The 23,666-nt window shown below is 43.0% G+C and overlaps 1 protein-coding gene across 2 annotated transcripts in view; it reads left to right on the top strand.

Annotated features, from left to right (window-relative positions):
• The first annotated feature begins 12,742 nt into the window (after window positions 1–12,742).
• The window catches only part of DCAF12 (DDB1 and CUL4 associated factor 12), a 40,235-nt gene continuing 29,311 nt past the window's right edge, over window positions 12,743–23,666 (top strand). The window contains exons 1-2 of one of the 2 annotated variants that reach the window (XM_024995746.1): window positions 12,743–12,954; window positions 15,958–16,212. In XM_024995746.1, coding sequence (XP_024851514.1) covers window positions 12,931–12,954; window positions 15,958–16,212 — 279 coding nt within the window. In that variant the 5' untranslated portion in view covers window positions 12,743–12,930. Of the gene's footprint in view, window positions 12,955–14,248; window positions 14,633–15,957; window positions 16,213–23,666 lie in introns of those variants that run through there. The other variant, NM_001167896.2, reaches the window with a different exon arrangement.

The raw sequence follows: 23,666 nt of genomic DNA, 5'->3' as shown, positions 1-23,666 counted from the left end.
ACTATATAGTATCTTTTTGTGACATCCTCTCAGTGAATTCCTCAGATCAACCTTACAATTCACTAGGTCTCTCTTTGTGTCTATTCAAATTATGTCTCTTTTTTACTGAGGGCCACCCGGCCCCCTCCCCCACCAATAACTGCACTTTTCCTTTTAAGGAAATCCTTTTAAGGATTTCTAATTGATTCATTTATTTATTTACATATGTTTCTTAAATTTTATTTATTTATTTATTATTTTTGGCTGCACTGGGTCTTCATTGCTGTGTGTGGGCTTTCTCTAGTTGTGGTGAGCAAGGGCTACTCTCTAGCTGCAATGTGAGGACTTCTCACTGTGGTGACGTCTCTTGCTGGAGACCATGAGGGCTTCAGTAGTTATGGCTCATGAGCTCAGTAGTCGTGGTGCACAGGCTTAGTTGCCCTGTGGCATGTGGAAGCTTCCCACACTAGGGAGCGAACTCACGTGCCCTGCATTGGCAGGCAGATTCTTAACCACTGGACCACCAAGGACATCCTCTTTATATTTGTTAAACTTCCGATTTTGAGATAACTTTATATTTACAGGAGAATTATAAGATCATACAGAGATTTCCTGTATATTTTTCACCCAATGATAACATCTAACTGTGATACATTTATCATATAACAATGTAAAAAAGTAGCTTTGATTCGATGCTATTAACTTTATTCAGATTTCCTCAGTTGTTTCACTAACGTCCTTTACATGTTCAGAATCCACTCCAAGATATTACATTACCTCCTATAGTCGAGTCCCCTTAGTCTCCTCCAGTTTCTGAGTCTTTGCTTGTCTCTCATAACCTCAGCACTTTAGAAGAGTACTGGGCAGAATATGTTGTAGAATATCCTTTAATTTAGTTTTTTTTTTTTTCATGTTTTCTCATTGTTAAACTAGAGTTATAGAATTGGGGGAAAATACCATAAGCCTGAAGTGGCTTCTCATCTCATCACATCAGGGAGTATATAATATCAATCTGTCAATATTATTATATTTTATCAATTTATCTGCCAAGTCTCTCTACTGAAAAGTTATTATTTTTCCCTTTTCATACTCTGTCTTGGAAGTGAGTCACTTAAGTCTAGCCTATACTCAGGAAGAGGGAAATTAAGCTCCATTTCCTGGAGGAAGAAGTATCAAGTAATTTGTGGACATTATTAAAACTACCATAGTATTTATTAATTAAATTGATTGATTTTTATGTATACCTGTTCACATTTTTTGTGTGTTTTAATTTCACAATATTTTATTCTCTTTATGCTTTATTCAATCTCTTATTCTTTCTTTGACAATTCAGAGCATACTTATGTTAAAGTCTTTTCAAGATTGTTCTTTTTACTTTTTCCAGAGAAAAAGATAAATTTACTTGTTCCAAATTACAGGTCCTCCACATTGGATCAAATCTTATTGGGACATTTCAAGATAATGGTGCTACCATTTCAACCAGTTATTGTCATGATTGTGGGCTCTTGGATACCTCTAAGTGGTGAGAGGTGTTATGGAACAGCCAGAAAACAATAGCTTCTTCATTGTGTATGTGCTCTGTTTATGTAGGGCTCTTGTGTATTGTGAATATGTAGGTGGTGTGTGTTCTGTGTGTTGAATGATGTGCTATATGTCTTGTGTGTATTGTGTGTGGTATGTATGTGTTTCTTGTGTATGTTGTAGGTACATCATGTGTGTCTTAAGTGCTGTGTATGTGTGTATTATTGTCTTGTGTGTGTCTTTTCTTTCTAATTTTTATTTATGTATTTACTTATTTTGGCTGCACTGGGTCTTCATTGCTGCATGTGGACTTTCTCTAGTTGTAGCCAACAGGGGCTACTCTATAGTTGTGGTAGGGGGCTTCTCATTGCAGTGGCTTCTCTTGTTGCAGAACACAGTCTCTAGGTGCTCGGCTCAGTAATTACAGCTGATCGAGTCTAGAGTACAGGTGCACTGGCTTAGTTGCCTTGCGGCGTGTGTGATCTTCCCAGACCAGGAATCGAACTGGTGTCCCATGCATTGGTAGGCGAATTCTTAACCACTGGACCACTGAAGATGCCCTGTGTGTGTCTTTTTAAAGTATAATTGGGCACTTCCCTGGTGGTCTTCACTTCCATTATAAGGGGCACAAGTTTAATCTCTGGTTAGGAAATGAAAATAGACACAGGGATCCTTGTTCCAGTTCCAAAGCCCTGTTTATTCATTAGGCTGTTCCACAATTTCATTGCATTCAGTTCTACAAGACACAACTGAGAGGCCTACTTCATTGCAAATAGTTGTTTTTACCTATAAGAGGGTCTTTCTAATCACAAGCTAGCTTTTGTATGATGATTTTTATTGGCCAACATCAAACAGAATGTGTGCTACCTGCTCTATTGTGGTTGGAGGTGATGATGTTAAGTAGAAGGTGAGGTTGCTTTGGAAATTTCTTTATCATAATTGCAGCAATTTTCCAAATAGAAAAGACCTCATTGGTCTTTCTGTATCAATGTACTATACCTAAAAAAGTCTGGTTTATGTTGGCTGTAAGATTTTTTATTTACCTCAACAGAAATCTCTTTTGAGAACAGTTTACTCAAAGTAGTTGATAATGACAACATGTAGTAGCAGAATTGATAACAATGTGTTGAAATAGACAATACTCATGTTTCTAAAGGGTATGAACTCTGACATGAACTTCCTGAAAGGCAGTGTGATTTAATCTATCAAGAACCTTAAAAATCCTTATACCCATTGACTTAGCAATCTTCCTTCTGGGAATTTATCCCATGAAATCAGAGATATGCACAAAGATTTCTCCAGGAGCCTGCATAATTCCTTGTGCTATTTTGTCATTATCCAATATTCATAGGTTGAGAAATCAAGGGGTAGAAACGGAAGTGGTGCCCTTACTATTATGCCTAGTAATATACTACTAAAATTTTTGCTTTCTGAGCCCATAACCTAATGCTCTGTTTGTTTTAGTTTCAAAGGCAGGAATGCTTCTGCTGGGAAGTACAACAATTCCATTTAAGCAAAGTTGAAACTGCCACCTGGCTAATTTGAGCTCTTGTTTTCAGTCAATAGGCAAAGAAGGGTTACTATACTGGCTGGGGTAATTGATCCTGATTACCAAGGGAAAATTGGATTGCTACTATACAATGGAAATGTGGAAGGGTACATCTGGAATACAGGTGATCTCTTAAGAGATTATTTTAGTATTACCATGCCCTGTAATTAAAGCCCACGGAAAACTATAACAACCCAATTTAAGCAGAACAACTTAGGACCCAGACTGTTTAGAAATAAAGGTTTAGCTCCTCCTACCACAAAAAACACAACCAGCTGAGGTGCTTGTTGAGGGCAAAAGAAGTATGGAATGGGTATTGGAAGAAGCTATTAGCTATGCCCACATGACAAGTTGCAGAAACAAGGAAAGGATTGTAATTTTATGTATATTTCTTCTTTTTTTGTTGTTCTGAATATGTTTGTTCATTTCAGTCGCTCAGTAGTGTCCGACTGTTTGTGACCCCATGGACTGCAGGACGCCAGGCTTCCCTGTCCATCACCAACTCCCGGAGCTTGCTCAGACTCATGTCCATCGAGTCAGTGATGCCATCCAACCATCTCATCCTCTCTCGTCCCCTTCTCCTCCCGCCTTCAGTCTTTTCCAGCATCAGGGTCTTTTCCAATGAGTCAGTTCTTCACATCAGGTGGCAAACGTATTGGAGTTCCAGCTTCAGCATCAGTCCTTCCAACGAATATTCAGGACTGATTTTCTCCAGGATTGACTGGTTGGATCTCCTTGCAGTCCAAGAGACTCTCAGAGTCTTCTCCAACACTACAGTTCAAAAGCATCAGTTCTTTGGCGCTCAGTTTTCTAGTCCCACTCTCACATCCGTACACGACTACTGGAAAAAACTTACCTTTAACTAGAATACGTTTGTGATGTGTATCAAATACCTTTGTTTCTTATCCTTTTATATAACATAAGACACATTAATGAAGTTAACTTTATGTTGAAGTGTTTCACTTACAAGATATCAAAGTGAAGCATGGACGTCACCCAAAGATTTTGTGTCCTCTTCTGGGGAAAGAGTTGGTGTATTTTTGGTTGTATGCAAGATAGTTGTATAGTGTAACACTATAGTGTAACATGCCCACTCCAGTGTTCTAGCCTGGAGAATCCCATGGATGGAGAAGCCTGGTAGGCTGCAGTCCATGGGGTCGCACAGAGTCGGACATGACTGAAGTGACGCAGCAGCAGCAGCAGCAGCAGCAGGTGAAAGTATGATTTTGTTATTATTCTTATCTGAAGATTAAGTCTAACTTGAGCTAAGTATAGATTTTAAGTTGACAAGGGGTAGACTGGGATTAGTTGTATGTGTCAAACTTTGCTAGGCTGTTGTTGTTGTTGTTTGTTGTTTAGTTACTGGGTCGTTTCTGAGTCTTTTGAGACCCTGAAGACTGTAGCCTGCCAGGCTCCTCTGTCCACGGGATTTCCCAGGCAGGAATGCTGGAGTGAGTTGCCATTTCCTTCTCCAATCTAGGTGTTGTTGTGAAGGTATTTTGTAGATTAGATATTGCTGGCCAATATTCTACATAGTTAACAATACCGTATTGTACAGTTGAAAGTTGCTAACCTGACCTGCCTCTTGAGAAACCTGTATGAAGGTCAGGAAGCAACAATTAGAACTGGACATGGAACAACAGACTGGTTCCAAATAGGAAAAGGAGTATGTCAAGGCTGTATATTGTCACCCTGCTTATTTAACTTATATGCAGAGTACATCATGAGAAATGCTGGGCTGGATGAAGCACAAGCTGGAATCAAGATTGCCAGGAGAAATATCAGTAACCTCAAATATGCAGATGACACCACCCTTAAGGCAGAAAGTGAAAAGAACTAAAGGGCCTCTTGATGAAAGTGAAAGAGGAGAGTGAAAAAGTTGGCTTAAAGCTCAACATTCAGAAAACTAAGATCATGGCATCTGGTCCCATCACTTCATGGCAAATAGATGGAGAAAAAGTGGAAACAGTGTCAGACTTTATTTTTCTGGGCTCCAAAGAAAGTCACTGCAGATGGTGACTGCAGCCATGAAATTAAAAAACGCTTACTCCTTGGAAGGAAAGTTATGACCAACCTAGACAGCATATTAAAAAGCAGAGACATTACTTTGCCAACAAAGGTCCATCTAGTCAAGGCTGTGGTTTTTCCAGTGGTCATGTATGGATGTGAGAGTTGGACTATAAAGAAAGCTGAGCACTGAAGAATTGATGCTTTTGAACTGTGGTGTTGGAGAAGACTCTTGAGAGTCCCTTGGACTGCAAGGAGATCCAACCAGTCCATCCTAAAGGAGATCAGTCCTGGATGTTCATTGGAAGGACTGATGTTGAAGCTGAAACTTCAATATTTTGGCCACCTGATGCAAAGAGCTGACTCATTGGAAAAGGCCCTGATGCTGGGAAAGATTGAGGGCAGAGGAGAAGGGGACAACAGAGGATGAGATGGTTGGATGGCATCATCAACTCGATGGACATGGGTTTGAGTGGACTCTGGGAGTTGGTGATGGACAGAGAGGCTTGGCGTGCTGCAGTTCATGGGGTTGCTAAGAGTCGGACACAACTGAGTGACTGAACTGAACCTAAAAGAGTAAATCTTAAAAGTTCTCACCACACGTAAAGAAAAGTAACTACATGAGGTGATGGATGTGTTAGTTAACCTTAACTTTAATGTAGTAATCTTTAAAAAACCTGTCTTCCTCCTTTTTTTCCCTAACAGTTAACTCAAATCTGACCCTACAGTGTCAGATCCCGCAAGTTAAGGGCTCAGTCCTACAAACTGCCCTCAACTTCAGGTTTGAATGGCAAGTAGTAGGTCCCCAGGTTACTGACAACTTCTGTTTCACTTGGATATAAGCAGGAGGTTCCCATGACCTCCTCCCCTTTGGATTTATTTGCTAAAACAGCTCACAGAACTCAGGGAAACTCTTACATTTACAGGTTTATTATATAACAAAGGATATGATAAAGAAGACAGACATACAGCCAAATGAAGAGCTACATCAAGGTGGTCTGAGAGAGTCCTGAACACAAGAGCTTCTGCCCCTGTGGAACTGGGGGTGCATCACCCTCCCAGTAGTACATGGATGTGTTCACAAACTTGGGAATTTCTTGAACACTATACAGTTGGGATCTGTATGGTTCAGTTCAGTTCAGTCGCTCAGTCGTGTCCGACTCTTTGCAACCCCATGAACCGCAACATGCCAGACCTCCTTGTCCATCACCAACTCCTGGAGTTTAACCAAACCATCACAAGTTCAACCAGGCCCAGAAGTAGTTGAAAAAATGGCAGAGGTCCTGGGTTCCATTTCTCACCCATGGGTTGTCTGCCTATGTGACTTGACTTTTTTGGCTTCAGTTTCCTACAAATGTATGAGTTCAATGAGATAAACTATCTTTATAATGGGCTTCCCAGGGACGCTAATGGTAAAGAACCTACCTGCCAATGCAGGGGACATAAGAGACGTGGGTTTAATCCCTGGGTCGGGAATATACCCTGGAGGAGGGCGTGGCAACTCATTCCAGTATTCTTGCCTGTTGAATCCTATGGACAGAGGAGCCTGGCAGGAGTCCATAGAGTCGCAGAACTGGACATGACTGAAGCAACTTAGCACACACATGTATCTTTATAGTATTTTCTGCCTTTAATAATCTATGACCCAGGATCAGAAAAATATTTCCACAGGGGTGAAATAATTACCATTCACATGCCTTGGGGACTTCTAACATTTTCACATCACCAGAGAGCAGTTGTTAAGCTACCATCTGTGCCAGTTCATGCTCCTAGGTCTTTTAGGTCTCTTTTCTTTCTATGTTTTATTTTGGTTTGTATGAATTAAAATTCCAAGTACTTTTGCTAACAGAAATGATTTCCTCCTGAGCCCCTTGCTAGCAAAGATAATTAATTAGCTCCAACACATTAAGGAAATGTGTTGTGACAACATCTGCTTTGTTTGTTCCAAAGAATCTCTGCAAGTAAACATGAGGAATTCTTGTTACTAAGCATGTATAACACAATTCAATTTGTCCAGAGTATTAAAGTATTTTACAGCATTTCTTGTTATGTATTCTTCCTGGCAAGACCAAAACAAAGAGAAAGTAAGAAACAAGCAGGTCCTTTGTCCCCCCGACCATTGACGGGCTTCCTGTAGCACAGTGCATTGTGACGGAATGGTTACCAGGGCTGACTTGAAGGTTTGGAAATGAAGATAATGGGAATTATTTAGGTTTTTATTTAAAAGTATAAAATAGTATAGTTTAGGGCTTCTCAGTGGCTCAGTGGTAGAGAATCCACCTGTCAATACAGGAGACACGGGTTTGACCCCTGACAGGGTAAGGTTCCACATGCTACGGAGCAGCTATGCCCGTGTGCCACAACTAATGAGCCTGTGCTCTAGAGCCTGCAAGCCACAGCTACTGAAGCCCTAGAGCCTGAAGCTCCACAAGAGAGGCCACTGCAATGAAAAGCCCATGCACAGCACCTGGAGAGTGGCCCCCACTTGCCTCAACTAGAGAAAAGCCTGTGCAGCAGTGAAGACCCAGCCCAGCCAAAAATAAATAATAAAAGTTTTTTAAAACAGTATAGTTTGAAATAATCTTTTAAAAGAACCATTTATGGATATAGAAATACAGATACATTAAAAAAAAGAATTAGAAAGTTACACATTCATATGTAAACAGTGGTTATCTGAAGGGTGGAATTATGGGAAATTTATTTTTTGTGTCTTTTAAAAACATTTATTTATTTGTTTGTTTCATTTTTAGCTGCATCGGGTCTTAGTTGCAGCACTCGGGACCTTGGCTGCATGATTTTGGATCTTCCCTTGTGGCGCACAGTTTTCTCTCTAGTTGAGGCTCCTGGGCTCGGGAGTTGCAGTGCTTGGGCTTAGCTGTCCTACAGCATGTGGATTCTTAACCACTGGACCACCAGGAAAGTCTCTTTTGTGTCCATCTTTCCAAGATTGCACTTTGAACACATTTTTTTTTTGATTAGAAAAAAAAGCTATTTTAAATAAGTAAATAGATTTACTCAAGATTCTGAAAGCAAGTTATTGCAGCATTACTCTCATCACAGTCTCTTCCCTGTACCTACTGTTGATGTCACTATGAACATACCTAGCAGACTTTGTGAAACATACATTTCACTTACTCTTCATTCAATCATTCAACGTCTAGGGAATATATCAAATGTGGTAGATGCCTTCCCAGGCACTAGGGATGTAGGGGTAAATAAGGGTGTCATTTGTTTGAGTAGCTCTCAAGCTAGCGGGAGAAACAGTCATATTGGGAGAGAAAACAGACCATTACAATACAATGTGATAAATTAGCCATAAAAAGTTTCTATGGGCTCAAAGAGGAAAAGTATCTTAGCCAGACTGAGAGATGAGTAATGGTAGGAGGAGACTAGTCACAGAAAAGATGATGCTCAGGTCCAAGAAATTATTTACTAAGAATGAATGATTCTGGGATTTCCCTAGTGGTCCAGTGGCTAAGACTTCACCCTCTCAATGTAGGGGGCTTGGGTTTGATCCCTGGGGAACTAGACCCCACATGCCACAACTAAAGATCCTGCATGGCACAACTAAGACCCAGCACACTCAAATAAATACATATTTAAAAAGAAAAAAGTGAATGATTCTTATTAGATACTAGAATGAGTAGACAAACAAGGGACACATTAATCTTGGAAGTTTCAAATTGTGCTCATTCATTAATGTATCCATTTAGTCAACAATTATTTGTAGAGAGCTAGTATGTGCTAGGCACTAGAGATATAATGGTAGCAAAAATAACTATAGTTCTTGTTCTTGAGGAGCTTATCTTCTAGTAGGGGAGACAGCCATTAATCAAATAATCATATAAATAAACGTAAAATTCTAATTGTGTTAAGTGCTACAAAGGAGAAGCATATGGTGCTATGACACTGAATAATTCAGAGGGGAAGGATTATAACTAGTCAAAGAGGCCAGGGAACAGTTTTCTGAGGAAGTAATGCTTTAACTGAGATCCAAAGAATGACTAAGTATTACAATAGAAAATAGTCAAACAGATGAACTCAGTTCAGTTCAGTCACTCAGTCGTCTCTTTCCGACCCCAGGGACTGCAGCAGGCCAGGCTTCCCTGTCCATCACCAACTCCCGGAGCTTGCTCAAACTCATGTCCATCGAGTCAGTGATGCCATCCAATAATCTCATCCTCTGTCATCCCCTTCTTCTCCTGCCTTCAATCTTTCCATGAACTAAATAGAGGTAAAGCTGTGCCCAGATCCTGGAGCAGGAGGGAGCATTTGGTTAGGAAGAATTGAAAGAGGGCTAGTATGGCTGGACCTGAGAAAGGAAGAAGAGTATGGTGTGAGATGTAGCTGGAGTCAAGTTAGGAACCAGATCATGCAAGGTCTTATAGGCCAGATTAAGGATTTTATCTTTATCCAAAGAACAAGAGAAAGATATTGAAGAAAGTTAACCTGGAGGTGAGAATGGGGATGACTTATTCAAATTTGCATTCAAAAAAGCTGCAGAACGCAGAACAGAATAATAAAAGAGGTAAGAGTGGATATTGGTAGTTCTTCTAGGAGACCTTCACAAATGGTGGGATCAATAAGTGACAGAGTTGGACTAGGGTAATGGAGAGATGTGAATTGACTCAAGATACTGATAAAATAATTAGGGCTAGGTGATGGAATAGATGTGTGAGTAATTGAGAGGGTATGAGAACTGGGAGAGGCAAAGGTGATTCCCAGTTTTTCACATATCTGGAGAGAATTTTTGTTTTGTTTGTAAAGCTGAAGGCAATGTGGTAAATTCAATGTCCTCTCGGGTTCATCTCAGCCTATGGCTATGGTTTTAAAAATTTTCCCCTTCCTGGCCTGATTGTCTCTTATAAATTACAGAAGAATCCAGGTGAAAGAATTTAGAATGTTTCTTTTCTCCTGACTGTTCCACACAGCTTGCAGGATCTTAGTTCCCTGACCAGGGATCAAACCTGTGCCCCCTACAATGGAAGCACAGAGGCCTAACCACTGAAACGCCAGGGAATTCCCATAGAAAGTTTATTTCCTTATATTGAGGTATACTTACTTAAACTGCACAATCATTAAATCTACAGCTTGATGAAATTTTATATATGTGTACACTAGTACAATCATCACCAAGATTAAGATATAGGTATTTCCAGCACACCAGAAATCTCCTTGGGTTCTCTTCCCAGCTAGTAACCACCAAGAATAATGACTATTTTGATTTCTCTTACTGTAATGTAGGCTTCCAAGGTGGCGGTAGTCATAAAGAACCTGCCTGCCAGTGCAGGAGACACAGGAGACTCGGGTTCAATCCCTGGGTCGGAAAGTTCCGCTGGAGGAGGGCATGGCAACACACTCCAGTATTCTTGCAAAGAATCAGGCACTACTAAAGCCACTTAGCACACATCCATTACTGTAATATGGTGATATAATAAGAAATACATATATCTGGTTTCATCTCTGGTTCAGCAAGAGCTCCTAAAACTCTTGTAATTTACCAAGTGATAATGTTAGAGTACTCTTGCCTGGAAACTCCCATGGACGGAGGAGCCTGGTAGGTTGCAGTCCATGGGGTCGCTAAGAGTCGGACACGACTGAGCGACTCCACTTTCGCTTTTCACTTTCATGCATTGGAGAAGGCAATGGCAACCCACTCCAGTGTTCTTGCCTGGAGAATCCCAGGGACGGTGGAGCCTGATGGGCTGCCGTCTATGGGGTCGCACAGAGTCGGACACGACTGACGCGACTTAGCAAAGCAACAGCAATGTTTAGAGGAGAAGCTTCTGTTATTCATAATAAGTCCCTTTCAACCACACTTGAGTTTATGTTAGTAAGGTGACTCAAGATGGGCCCCTAGGGCTTCCCTGGCAGCTCTGAGGTAAAGAATCCACCTGGAGATTCAAACAGGAGACACGGTTTGCTCCCTGTTCTGGAAGGATCTCACAGGCCTCAGAGCAACGATAGCAACTAAGCCCACGAGCCTGTGCTCCAGAGCCCAGGAGCCACAAGTACTGAGTCCATGTGCCTCAAATACGAAGTTTGCTTGCCCTCGAGCCCGTGCTCTGTGACAAAAGAAGCCACAGCAATGAGAAGCCTGTGTACCACAGCTAAAGAGTAGCCCCTGCTCTCCACAATGAGAGAAAAGTCTGCACAGCAACGAAGACCCAGCACAGCCAGAAACAAATAAAATTATTTTTTAAAAAAATTAAAGAAGGGCCCCTGGAGAACTTTAGGATGGGGGCTGTTTGCCAGAGGAATCAACTTTGTAATTAGAATGTTGAAACTTTCAATCCCACTCTCCTAATTGTCAGGAAGGAGGGAGGGAATGGGGACTGGGGACTGAATTAATTACCAAGGGCTAACAATTTAATCAATCATGCCTACATAATGGGACCTCCATATAAACCATAAACCATAGGGTCTGGAGAGCTTCCAAGTTGGTCAACATATCCATATGCCATGAGGTGGAACACCCCAAACTCCATGGGGACATAAGTTCCCATGCCTCAGGACCCTTCCAGATCTCATGTACCTCCTCATCTGTTTATTTGTATCCTTTTTAATATTCCTTGTGTGTGCATGCTCAGTCATGTCCAAGCCTTTGTGATCCCATGGATTGTAGCTCACCAGGCTCCTCTGTCAACGGAATTTTCCAGGCAAGGATACTGGAGACTAGGTTGCCATTTCCTCCTCCACGGGATCTTCCCGACCCAGGGATCAAACCCACAGCTCCTGCATTGGCAGGAAGATTTTTTTACCACTGAGCCTCCTGGAGGTCCCTAATATCCCTTATATTAAACCAGTAATAGTATTTATGTTCAGTGAACCATTATGGCAAACTATCGAACCTCAAGAAGTCATGGGAACCCTGTTAATCTATTTTACTATTGATTGACATTTGAACTACATTCAACTTTATGAATTATTTATGACTACTATGAATAGAGTTATTACAAATATTCTTGTAAATGACTTTTGGTGGACAAAAACACTCATTTCTATTTGGGTTTACAGCCAGAAGTAAACTGCTCCTACATGTGTTTAGCTTTGGTAGGTACGGTAGGTAGGTAGATTTTTTTTCCAAATTGTACCAATTTACCACACCCACTAGCAATGTATGAGAGTTCCAGTCGTTTCTCACCATTACTTTGTATTATCAGTCTTTTAAAAACAACTGTAAACTTTAAGACTTCTGAATGAAGTTTGGGAAGACCAAGGCAAAAGAAGAGGGCAGCAGAGAATGAGTTGGTTGGATAGCAATACCTATTCAATGAACACGAACTTGGGCAAACTCCAGGAGATAGTGAGAGACAGGGAGGTCTGGCATGCTGCAGTCCATGGGATCGCAAAGAGTCGGACACGACTTAGCAACTGAATAACAACAACCCATTTTCAAATAACTCTTCATTCTATTTTATTTCCACAGAAATGGTGAGCTCTGCTGGAAGGTACATTCAGGGATAGTTCCTGAGATGTCAAGATGAACTGCACCAACCTGGAGGATGAGGCTATAGCCTATGACAGCCACAGAGGAGACCAAGATCTAAGTGCAGCCCAATATGAGCCTAGAGATTCTCAAAGAATTCCAGACTCTTGCCCAATGAGCTCCTGAGTCATCCAGGGCATTGTGAGGCAAGACAGAACTGGAACAACAGGCTCAAGAAAAGGAAGCTGACCCACTTCTGATCCATTTACTGTGTGTATGTCTCTGAAGAGCTAGACCTGACCAAGTAAGATGGAGCTGCCTTTCCCAAGGTGGAATTAGGGGTTAGTGGCAGTGCTGACTTGGGATGGCGGAGGACACTGTCTCAATCTGGTCTTTGGTTCGGCTTGGAAAACAAACCCAGATCTCCTCCTAGGCAGAACTTCAGATGGGCCAACAGAGCTCCCTGGAGGTATGAGGCCTGAGGCCTGAAGCCTGAAGGGATCAGCAGGTAACTGGGCACTAACAGCCTGAGGCCCATCAGGAAGCTTTCTGCTTCCTCAAAGGATTTCTTTGCCTGAAGAAAGGTGGGGGCTGGCACTCACACCCCTACGGAATCTTCTGAAAATGGAGGCAAAGGTGATCCTGAAGAAGCCCCCTTGCCTGGTGACCAATGTCAGCCCTCATTGAACTGAGAAGTCAAAAGCTCCTCTCTTCTCTGTGATTCAGATTTTCATCCTATCCGCCCTGATGGAGACACAACCTGGGCCCTGGGGGACAGGCAGCCAGTGGCAGTCCCCTGTTCGTTCCAGTCCTCAGGACTGCGTGGGAGACCTAAGAAAAAAATTACGGGGGCACGCCTATTTCACACAGCACAAAAGACAGGGTGGCCGGCAGGTCACGGGACTCTAAAGGGAGGCGAGGTCCCACGCAGCAGCTAAAGGAGACGTTACGGGGCGGTTGCGACTTGGGCAGCAGAGTCAGGCGGAGGAGGAGGCCAGTGGAGGGAGAAGACTGTGGGAAATGAAGCCTGAGAGCTCCCCAGGGGTAGTGTTGAGGGGTACCTGGGCTGATTGTGGCAAGCAGGGTAGGTTCTCTACAGTGTGAAAGTCCGGATATGCTGACAATGATTTCGAGTCAGATTCTACCTTGTGGGGTGGGGTGCAGTGTTAGTCTGACTCTTTGTGACCCTATGGACTGTAGCCCACCAAGCTCCTCTGTTCATGGAATTCTCCAGGCAAGAATACTGGAGTGGGTAGCCATTCCCTTCTCCAAGGGATCTTCCCGACCAAGGGATTGACCTGGGGCTCCTGTATTGCAGTTAGATTCTTTATTGTCTGAGCTACCGGGGGTGGGGAGAGGAAGTTAAACGCCTCCTCTCACAGAGTCCAGCCCTTGGTGCCAGGGTTTGGTTTCATAGGTTCCGGAAAATGCACAGGGCTCAAGAGATATAACCAGTGGCGACTGCGGGGTAAAGGCGTGTTGGGAGGGAGTCCTTCCGCGAGCGAGGTTAAACGTCCTCACTTCCGGGTACGTCCGGATGGGCGGGTGCGGCTCGGGTGTCGGCGGCCAAAACCCAGATTCCTTTGCCCCGACGTCGCGAACCTCCAGCGGCCGTCGGACGTCAGTTGAAAAAGAGCGGGCGGCCGTAAGCAACAGCCGCGAACTCTACGGCCAGCCCTAAACCCCGCCTTTCTCTCCGGGCTGCGTCTCCGTGGCGACGCGAAACGAACTGCGGCTGCGCGAGGGTGACGGAGCGCGGGCGAAAGGGAGGGGGTGTTTTGGTTCCAGCCGCTCGCCGTCCTTTCTAGACTTGGTCGTCTACAAGCTTCGGGTTCCTGTCTCCCCTTCCCTTTCCCTTCCCTTTCCCTGCCCCGGTCCTCCCTCCCTCCTTCCCTTCTGCCTGCCTGCCTTTTTTTTTTTTTTTGTATTGCCGCCCGGGGTCCGGGCCATTTTCCGGGCCGGGCGCACTAAGGTGCGCGGCCCCGGGGCCCAGTATATGACCCGCAGTCTCGCTCCCCCGCGATTCCCCCGCCCCATGTGGCTGCGGGGCCGCGGCGGCGCTGCCCACTATGGCCAGGAAAGCAGTTAGCAGGAAGCGGAAAGCACCCGCCTTGCCGGGAGCTGGGAGCGACGCTCAGGACCCACAGGTGAGGGCCGAGACGCCTGGCCCCGGGTGATAAGGCCGAGGCACCCGGAGAATAGGGTTCGCACATTGGGAACCGGAACGAGGTCCAAGGTCTTGGCGGGGGGCGGGGGGAGGGGTGATGTACGGAGGTGCGTAGAGCGGTGTTCTAGCCTATAGGATCAGGCCTGGGTCCTTAGGAGTTCTTTAGGCGCGCAGGGGTCAGAAACTAAAGGGAACTTGAAAATGAGGCATATTCCGGGGATATCTACAGGCGGGAATGGGGCTTGAGAAAACAATCTGGGCTTCGGAGAAAGGGAAACCGAAGTCGAGGAGAATCGGGGACAAAACCTCGCCTAAGATATTGGGAGGGAGAGTGAAGTCCGTCTTTCGGTGGCCGGGGAACGGAGATGGTTGCATCTCTCAGGAATGAGCCTCCCTATGGGTACCCAAGCCCCCTAGATAAACAATTTCCAGATATCACCCTGTCCCGCTTTCTGAGTCTTGAGTCTCTTCAGGCTCATATTTCCCGTTCCTCCCACCCCGCTGGTGTTTGATTTTTCGAATTCTACAACTGCCTGGAGCGCGGACCTGGTGACAGGCAGACGGCCATTGCTAGGGCATCCCTGAAAGACCTGGGACCCTAGCTGGGCTTCTTGGGCCGCACCTACCATGCTCCGCGTAGAGTACAGGCTGAGAGGGAGAAGGGGGGCCATTAGAGATGCAGCCCAGGTCTGTATGGTAATCTCTGGTCCCTTCATTCCCTTCCCTATTAAGGATAGTTTTAAGGTTAAGGAATCCATCTGGAATGTGGGAGACCCTGGTTCGATTCCTGGGTCGGAAAGATTCCCCTGGAGAAGAGATAGGCTACCCACTCCGGTATTCTTGGGCTTCCCTTGTGGTTCAGCTGGTAAAGAATCTGCCTTCAATGCGGGAGACCTGGGTTCGATCCCTGGGTTGGGAAGCTCCCCTGGAGAAGGGAAAGGCTACCCACTCCAGTATTCTGGCCTGGAGAATTCCATGGACTGTATATTCCATGGCATCGCAAAGAGTCCAACAGTACTGAGTCGAGTTTTACTTTCACTTTAAGGTACCTGAATCCTTCACTTTAAAAGGCCTTAAAAAACCTATTGTCCTCTTTTATGCTTTCATTACTTTGTCTTCCAAGTTCTTTTTTCCCATGGATATGACTCTGAGCAGCATCTTTTCTGTGGCCTTCAAGATTGACTTTCCTGTTGCATTGTAACTCTGTTCTATGTAAATCCTGCGAGATGAGTTCTGTAATATGCGAGGATCCCCAGTTCTGACAAAAGTCGGCAAAGCTTTGATTTCTCCTTTTGCTCTCCACAGTTTGGCTGGGATCACTCACTTCACAAAAGGAAGCGACTCCCCCCAGTGAAGAGATCCTTAGTGTACTACCTGAAGAACCGAGAAGTCAGGCTACAGAATGAAACCAGCTACTCCCGAGTGTTGCATGGGTATGCAGCACAGCAACTTCCCAGTCTCCTGAAGGAGAGAGAGTTTCACCTTGGGACCCTTAATAAAGTGTTTGCATCTCAGTGGCTGAACCATAGGCAAGTGGTGTGTGGCACAAAATGCAACACGGTAAGTGTCTGGGTGGATATGAACTTTTTCCTGGCTCTGGATATATGGCTCCACATGCCATAGTATCTCTCACTGCTGGTTTTCCCCATCAGTTCTTTGGGGAGGAGACTGCCTTATTCTCCGTTACATCCCCTCTTATCTGTCCATGACTTCTCTATTCCTTTTTCCACTTCCACATTTCTTTTCTGATAAATCTTAAGAGGAGTCTAGTTCTGCAGGCCTCTTGTATTATGGATATGCCACTGCTTCTAGATTTTTTTTTTCCTTCTTTTTATCTTGTTTTCAAGTCAGAGACCTCAGAGGAGAGGAAAGAATGATGGTCAGGGCATCATTCAGGATACAGGATAGTGAAAACCTTGGTGTTGTCTGCTAGCCTAAGGGCGTATATAGAAGTATTTAAACTCACACTTGGCTGAAGATAGTTCGGTTCAGTTGCTTAGTGGTGTCCGACTCTGCAACCCCATGAACCGCAGCACACCAGGCCTCCCTGTCCATCACCAACTGCTGGAGTCTACCCAAATCCGTGTCCATTGAGTCGGTGATGCCATCCAACCATCTCATCCTCTGTCGTCCCCTTCTCCTCCTGCCCTCAATCTTTCCCAGCTTCAGGGTCTTTTCAAATGAATCAGCTCTTCACAGCAGGTGGCCAAAGTATTGGAGTTTCAGCTTCAACATCAGTCCTTCCAATGAACACCCAGGACTGATCTGCTTTAGGATAGAGCAGTTGGATGTCCTTGCAGTCCAAGGGACTCTCAAGAGTTTTCTCTAACACCACAGTTGAAAAGCATCAGTTCTTTGGTGTTCAGCTTTCTTTATAGTCCAACTCTCCCATCCAAAGATGACTACTGGAAAAACCATAGCCTTGACTAGACGGACCTTTGTGGACAAAGTAATGTCTCTGCTCTTTAATATGCTCTCTAGGTTGGTCATAACTTTCCTTCCAAGGAGTAAGCGTCTTTTAATTTCATGGCTGCAGTCACCATCTGCAGTGATTTTAGAGCCCAGGAAAATAAAGTCAGCCACTGTTTCCCCATCTATTTGCCATGAAGTGATGGGACTGGATGCCATGACCTTAATGGCATGGGACTTAACTGCCATGGACTGATGCCAGTTTTCTGAAGGTTGAGCTTTAAGCCAACTTCTTCACTCTCCTTTTTCACTTTCATCAAGAGGCTCTTTAGTTCTTCACTTTCTGCCATAAGGGTGGTATCATCTGCATATCTGAGGTTATTGATATTTGTCCCAGCAATCTTGATTCCAGCTTGTGCTTCCTCCAGCCCAGCGTTTCTCATGATGTACTCTGCATATAAGTTCAATAAGCAGGGTGACAATAGATAGCCTTGATGTACTCCTTTTCCTATTTGGAATCAGTCTGTTGTTCCATGTCCAGTTCTAACTGTTGCTTCCTGACCTGCATAGGAATAAGGCAAATACTTTATTTTAGGGGATAGAATCTAAAGATGTATTTTTTATTAGAAAGGGTAGGGAAGTGTGTTTGGTGGTATATTTCAGGAAATAAATGCTTGGTTTTTGCAAAGTAGCCTTCTGAAAAGGTTTCAGAAGCAAGAAAATTGAATATGACATGAGTAGGAGAGTATTTTTTACATAGCATGACTTAGATAATTATTAGTGAATGAAGGGAAAATTTTATCAGTAAATTTAGCCAGAACAATTAAAAGCTGGATAAAATAAGTCAATCCGTGATTGGATATTGTGGATATTGATTGGGATAGAAGAGTACAAATAGTATGATGTCAGGTAAATAAAGACCCTGGTTCGGATACCAATTTTCACACCAACATGTTCAGGCTTAGCTTTAAGAAGTTGGTTTATCTTGTTTACCTTGAAGGTGTCAGGGTGAGGGGGGCCTGGGTGGGCTGCAGCTTCCTCTTGCTTACAGCCCGGACAGTGGCCTGGACTAAAGCCAACATCCTCAGCGCCTTATGCTAGAGCTCAGCCACCTCAGCCTCTTTCCATAGACATGGCGAGCACATTCGCAGGTGGATTCTTATGCACTGTAGGACCAAGGTCTCCATAGACAAAGATTTACATATTAGTTTTAAGGAAGAGTACAATACCATGGTGGTTGAGGCCAAGCTTTCATTTCCTCTTCTGTTGAAGGCTGCTTATTATAAAGAAGTCTTTCAAAACCAAATAGTGGTGGCAACCTCCTGCAAAACTTCCTTTTCTCAGTCACTCAGGCTACCACTCTTGTTTTAAGCAAACTGTCGTCATTGTCACTTGACGCAGAGGAATTTAGAGGAATTCATTGCACACCCTACACAAACCATCATAGTGTTTTGCCCAGCAAATGTTGCTAATTGTAAACTGAATCATTATAGTCTTCTGTTTCTTGAATTTATTGATGACCTTTTGAAGGTGAGAATAACATTCAGTAGTAATTTAACCTACTCTTGATACGTTCCTCTTTCTGTCTTCCTATTTCCTCATGACTTGAAGTGTATTTCCTTCCTAGGTCCTTATGACTCAAAATGGAAGCTTGTGTTCTTTTTGTAGTGTTTTTCTTTGCTTAGCTTTCAGAACCAAAATTGGGAATCAGAAACAGTGCTCTTCTCTGCATTTTGTAATATTTGGTAAATGGTTCCTTTATCTGTGCCTTTGTTTTCCAATCTGTAAAATGGGAATGGTAACATCCAGTGCTGAGAATGTAGCTGTATACATCTTCAGAAATATTTCAAGTTAGCAATATCTTATTCTTCAAAAGGAATAGTAGTGATAATGAATCCAAAGCCTTTTCCCATGCTCTTAGCACTCCCTGGGACTTCCCTCAGTTTAAAAGGAAAATTACTTAAATAGTTAGAACTCTCTTTGGCTAACAGTTGAACATTTTGGGGAGGGAGGAGTTCGTGTCTGATTCTTGGTAGTAAAGTTTTGATGTATTGAAATTTTACTGTCAATGAAATGATTTAAATATAGGAAAAATATACCACAACTATTTATATTCTAAAATAATCTTTTAATATGTATCTGTGGGTTAGAAGCTCTTTTTCTCTTGGCTGCTGTTGGTATTTATGAGCTATGTGTACATAGGTCATTTGACACAGATCATTTCCAGACTAACTGACTTGGGGCTGTAGTGTAGAAACATTTGCTGAGGCAGTGGGTCTTCCTCTGTGAAAAAATTAGCAGAAGTATTGTAAATTATTCTGTAGCTTGATTCCTACAGTGGAAATTTCCCTGTGCTATAGGCTTACACTCAAACTAGAGGCAGTCCTTCAACCTCTCTGAATTCTCTGGGCCTAGTAATTACAGGAATTAGTTGGCTAGCTTATGTTGTTGTGGTGGTTGTTTATTTTTTCCCACACTACACAGCTTGTGGGATCTTAGTTCCTTGACCAGGGATCAAACATGTGCCCCCTACATTGGCAGTTTGGAGTCCTAACCACTGGACCACCGGAGAATTCCCAAGTCAATGTCCTAATCATTAATGACATTGTTCATTCACTAAGTTCTGTCTGACTCTGCGACCCCATGGACTGCAACACGCCAGGCTTCCCTGTCCTTCATCGTCTCCTGGAGTTTGCTCAAAGTCATGCCTGTTGACTTAGTAATGTCATCCAACCATCTCATCCTCTGTTGCACCTTCTCCTCCTGCCCTCAATCTTTCCCAGTATCAGGATCCTTTCCAATGAGTCAGCTCTTCACGTCAGGTGGCCAAAGTCCTTCCAATGAATATTCAGGGTTGATTTCCTTTAGGATTGAAACATTAGTACATTCATATTTTTACTAAATTATTTAAAGAAGAGGAGGTAGTCTAACCTTAATGGTTATGGGAATATGGGTTGGGGAACCAGGATGGATAGGTATATTTTGCTGGTATAGTGTTACAGACTCAGGTTATGTGCAGAACCATACAGAAAAGCTAAATAAGAGTAGCTTGCCAGGCACAAAAAAACATTTGAAGAGAAAATATTTAGTTTTGTGCTTTTAATTAGTTGAAGTTTGAGAGGGGGTAAAGATTGAAGTTGGTGGTTTAGGAGTCACCTGTGTATAAAGGATTATTAAAACTGTTCTGTTCTGTTACCATGGAGAGAGGGTAGCGAGGTCACTCTTGCATTTTATAAACCTTCCCTAAAATTGCAAAAATGTCATTTTACGTATATTTTCTGGGCATAATGTGAGGAGAGTGGTGTAGGAGAGCAGTCTATAGATTTTATTACATTTTCTTTATTTATTTGGCTGCACTGGGTCTTTGTTGCAGCATTTGGGATCTTTCGTTGTGGCATTTGGGATCTAGTTCTCTGACAGGGATCAAACCCAGGCCCCCTGCATTGGGAGCCCAGAGTCTTAGCTAATGGACTACCAGGGAAGTCCCTCACTACATTTTGAAGGGGTGTTAGGAGCCAGAAATGGGTAAGAACCATTGATATTGACAGAGAAGTTCAAACAGAACTTTGAAGAACACCTGCATTTATGGGCCAGGAAGAACTGCTATAGGGGGAGCAGGGAGGTCAGGGGAAAACCCAGAGTATACCAAAAACAAATCAAGAAAGTGGATATTTTGAGAGGGGTCAATTTGGGAAGGATGGTGATAGGCAGAGTGATAAGGTATCCAGAGTTTGGGGTATTTAATTTTAGACATGAACTCTTATTTCCCATTTTTTGACTTTTGAAGACTACTCACCTATAGTAGATAAAATTGCTCCTTGCAGCTAGGGCGAGCTCCACCATAGGGAACTATGGAGCCTCAGTAGAGGATGTTAGAAAGGATTTACAAGGGTGACTTGGGGAAAGACTTAAGTATTAATAAACTGGATTTTCACAGGAAAATCTCCTTTGAAATTATTTTCACCAAGACCCCAAAGCCTAACTGATAGTACCAGGCCAACTCCTGGTTGCCAGAGCTGCTTTTATCTTTCTCACCATCTCCCAAGTCATGGTCAGAGATATACTGCTGACTTCACTGTTAGGCTTGGTGAATCATTATGATGCAGACAAGACGAACTTGGGCTGCAGTTTGCTGCCAGATAAGACAAAGAAGGACCTTGCAGAAGCCTAATTTGGGGGTGGAGTGGAATGCTAGTTACCAGAGTTAAGAAAACAGCTAAACTTTTATGTCTTTGAGTTGACATATTCAGATTCCTAAAATCATAAAAGCAGAATATGAAACTCAATTTGAGATACACGGAAACAAAGAAAAAATGTGGGAGTTTTGTTCTGACCAGATTTTGAAAATTCATTCCTCCTTGTCTCACTATTTTATTTTCCCAAAGGGATTACCTTTAAAAAATGCTTTAAAATGCTTGCAGAATTCCTTGGGTTCAGCCAGATGTACATCTCAGGTTAACAGCATTCTTATCTGTATGATCTGCCTGTATTTTGTAGTTAAGATATTAACCTGCTAACTAGGTTTTAGTTTTTTAAATGGCATATGGTTATTCTTTGTCTAGTAAAACATGTTCACAGTTATCCCAGAACTAGTCTTCATCTTATTTTAGAATATTTGACTTTTATGAAAGGAAGAGTTTAGATGTGAAAGCCGTAGAATTGCTGTCTTGGCAAGTTCATTCTGCTGGCGCACATGTGCAGAAGTGTATCTAGATTGAAAATCATCAATCATCATGGAAATGCTTCCAAAAGTCTGAAGTTCTGTGTCAAGTTATTTGATGTTATAAGGCTTTAGGAAGAGGAGCAGTAGAAATAAGTTTATGCCTATTATATGTGATGGTGCTAGAGTTGGCAGCTCCTTTCTGACTAGTCTTCATCTTGAGAAGACCTTGCTTGGCTTAACACAGGTATGGGCTCCAGAAACCCCATTTAGTGTATTGCAGGCTTTGGTCATCCTCTGTATGTGAGAGAATTAATGGTCAGGAGTGGTAGGGGCTGACCCATGTACTGGAGAGGCAAGAATATACAATGGACAAAAGACAGTCCTCAATGAAAATTGATGCTGGGAAAACTGGGCAGCTACATGTAAAAGAATGAAATTAGAATGTTTTCTTATATACAGAAATAAACTCAAAATGGATTAAAGGCCTATGTTTAAGACTGGAAACTGTAATAAAACACCTAGAAGAAAACATAGGCAGAAAACTGACATAAGGACTTCCCTGGTGGTCCAGTGGCTGAGACTACACTCTTAATGCAGGGGGCTGGGTTCAATCCCTTGTCAGGGAACTAGATCCCGCATGCCACAACTAAGAGTTTGCATGCTGTAACTAAAGATCCCGCATGCCACAGCAAAGATGGAAGATCCTGTGTTCCACAACTAAGACCCAGCACAGCCAAAAAATAAATACTAAAAAGAAGACTGACATAAATCACAGTAGTATTTTTTGAATATATCACCTAAGGGAAAAGAAAAAGAGCATAATAAGCAAATGGGACCTAAGTAAACTTTAAAGCTTTTGTACAGCAAAGGAAACCAGCCACAAAATGAGAAGACAACCTACTAAATGCAAGAAAATGTTTGCAAATGATATAAACAATAAAGGGTTAATACCCAAAATGTGTAAACAGCTCATACAACTCAATATCAAAAGAACAAACAACCAATTAAACATTGGGCAGATAGACATTTTTCCAAGAAGAAATACAGGGACTTCCCTGGTGGTCCAATGGTTAAGAATCCACCTCACGGTGCAAGGGACACTGGTTTGATCCCTTGATCTGGGAAGATCCTACATGCCTCAGAGCAGCTAAGCCAGTGTGCCACAATTACTGAAGCCCATGCGCTTAGAGCCTGTGCTCTGCAGCAAGAGAAGCCACCATGATGAGAAGCCTGAGCACGGCAACAAAGAGTAGCCCCCATTCTCCACAAGAGAAAGCCAGCCAGGGGCAACAAAGGCCCACCACAGGCGAAAACTGAAAATAAATCTTTAAAAAACAAGATATACCAGATGGCCAGGAAACACGTGAAAACGTGCCCAGCATTTTTAGTTACCAGAAATATGCAAATCAAAATCATGAGATATCACTCACACCTGTCAGAATGGCTATTATCAAAAGACCACAAATAACAAGTGTTGGTGAGGATGTAGAAAAAAGGGAACCCTGTATGCTGTGCATAGGAATGTAAATTAGTACAGCTACTATGGAAAACAATATGGAGGTTCCATGCAAACGGAGGATAGATCTGCTGTAAGATCAGCAGTTCTGTCTATGACCAAAAAAAAGTAAAAGTGAAAACCCTAATTCAAAAAGAAACAAGCACCAGTGTTCATAGCAGCATTATTTACAGTTGCCAAGATATGGAAGCAACTTAAGTTTCTTAACAACTGATAAATAAAGAAGATGTGAGGGACTTCCCTGGTAGTCCAGGGGCTAAAGACACTACATGCCCAGTCCAGGGGGCCCGGGTTCAACCCCTGGTTGGGGAACTATATTCTACATGCCGCAACTAAGATCAAAGATCCTAAGGGCTGCAACTAAGACCCACCACAGCCAAATAAAAAGAAAAAGGATGTGAGATACAAGCACACACCCATACATAT

This window comes from Bos taurus, chromosome 8 (assembly GCF_002263795.3).
Source record: "Bos taurus isolate L1 Dominette 01449 registration number 42190680 breed Hereford chromosome 8, ARS-UCD2.0, whole genome shotgun sequence".
In the NCBI taxonomy this organism is placed as follows: Eukaryota; Metazoa; Chordata; class Mammalia; order Artiodactyla; family Bovidae; genus Bos; species Bos taurus.
Note: the sequence above shows the minus strand (reverse complement) of the source record. Positions and strands in the feature narration are given on the sequence as shown.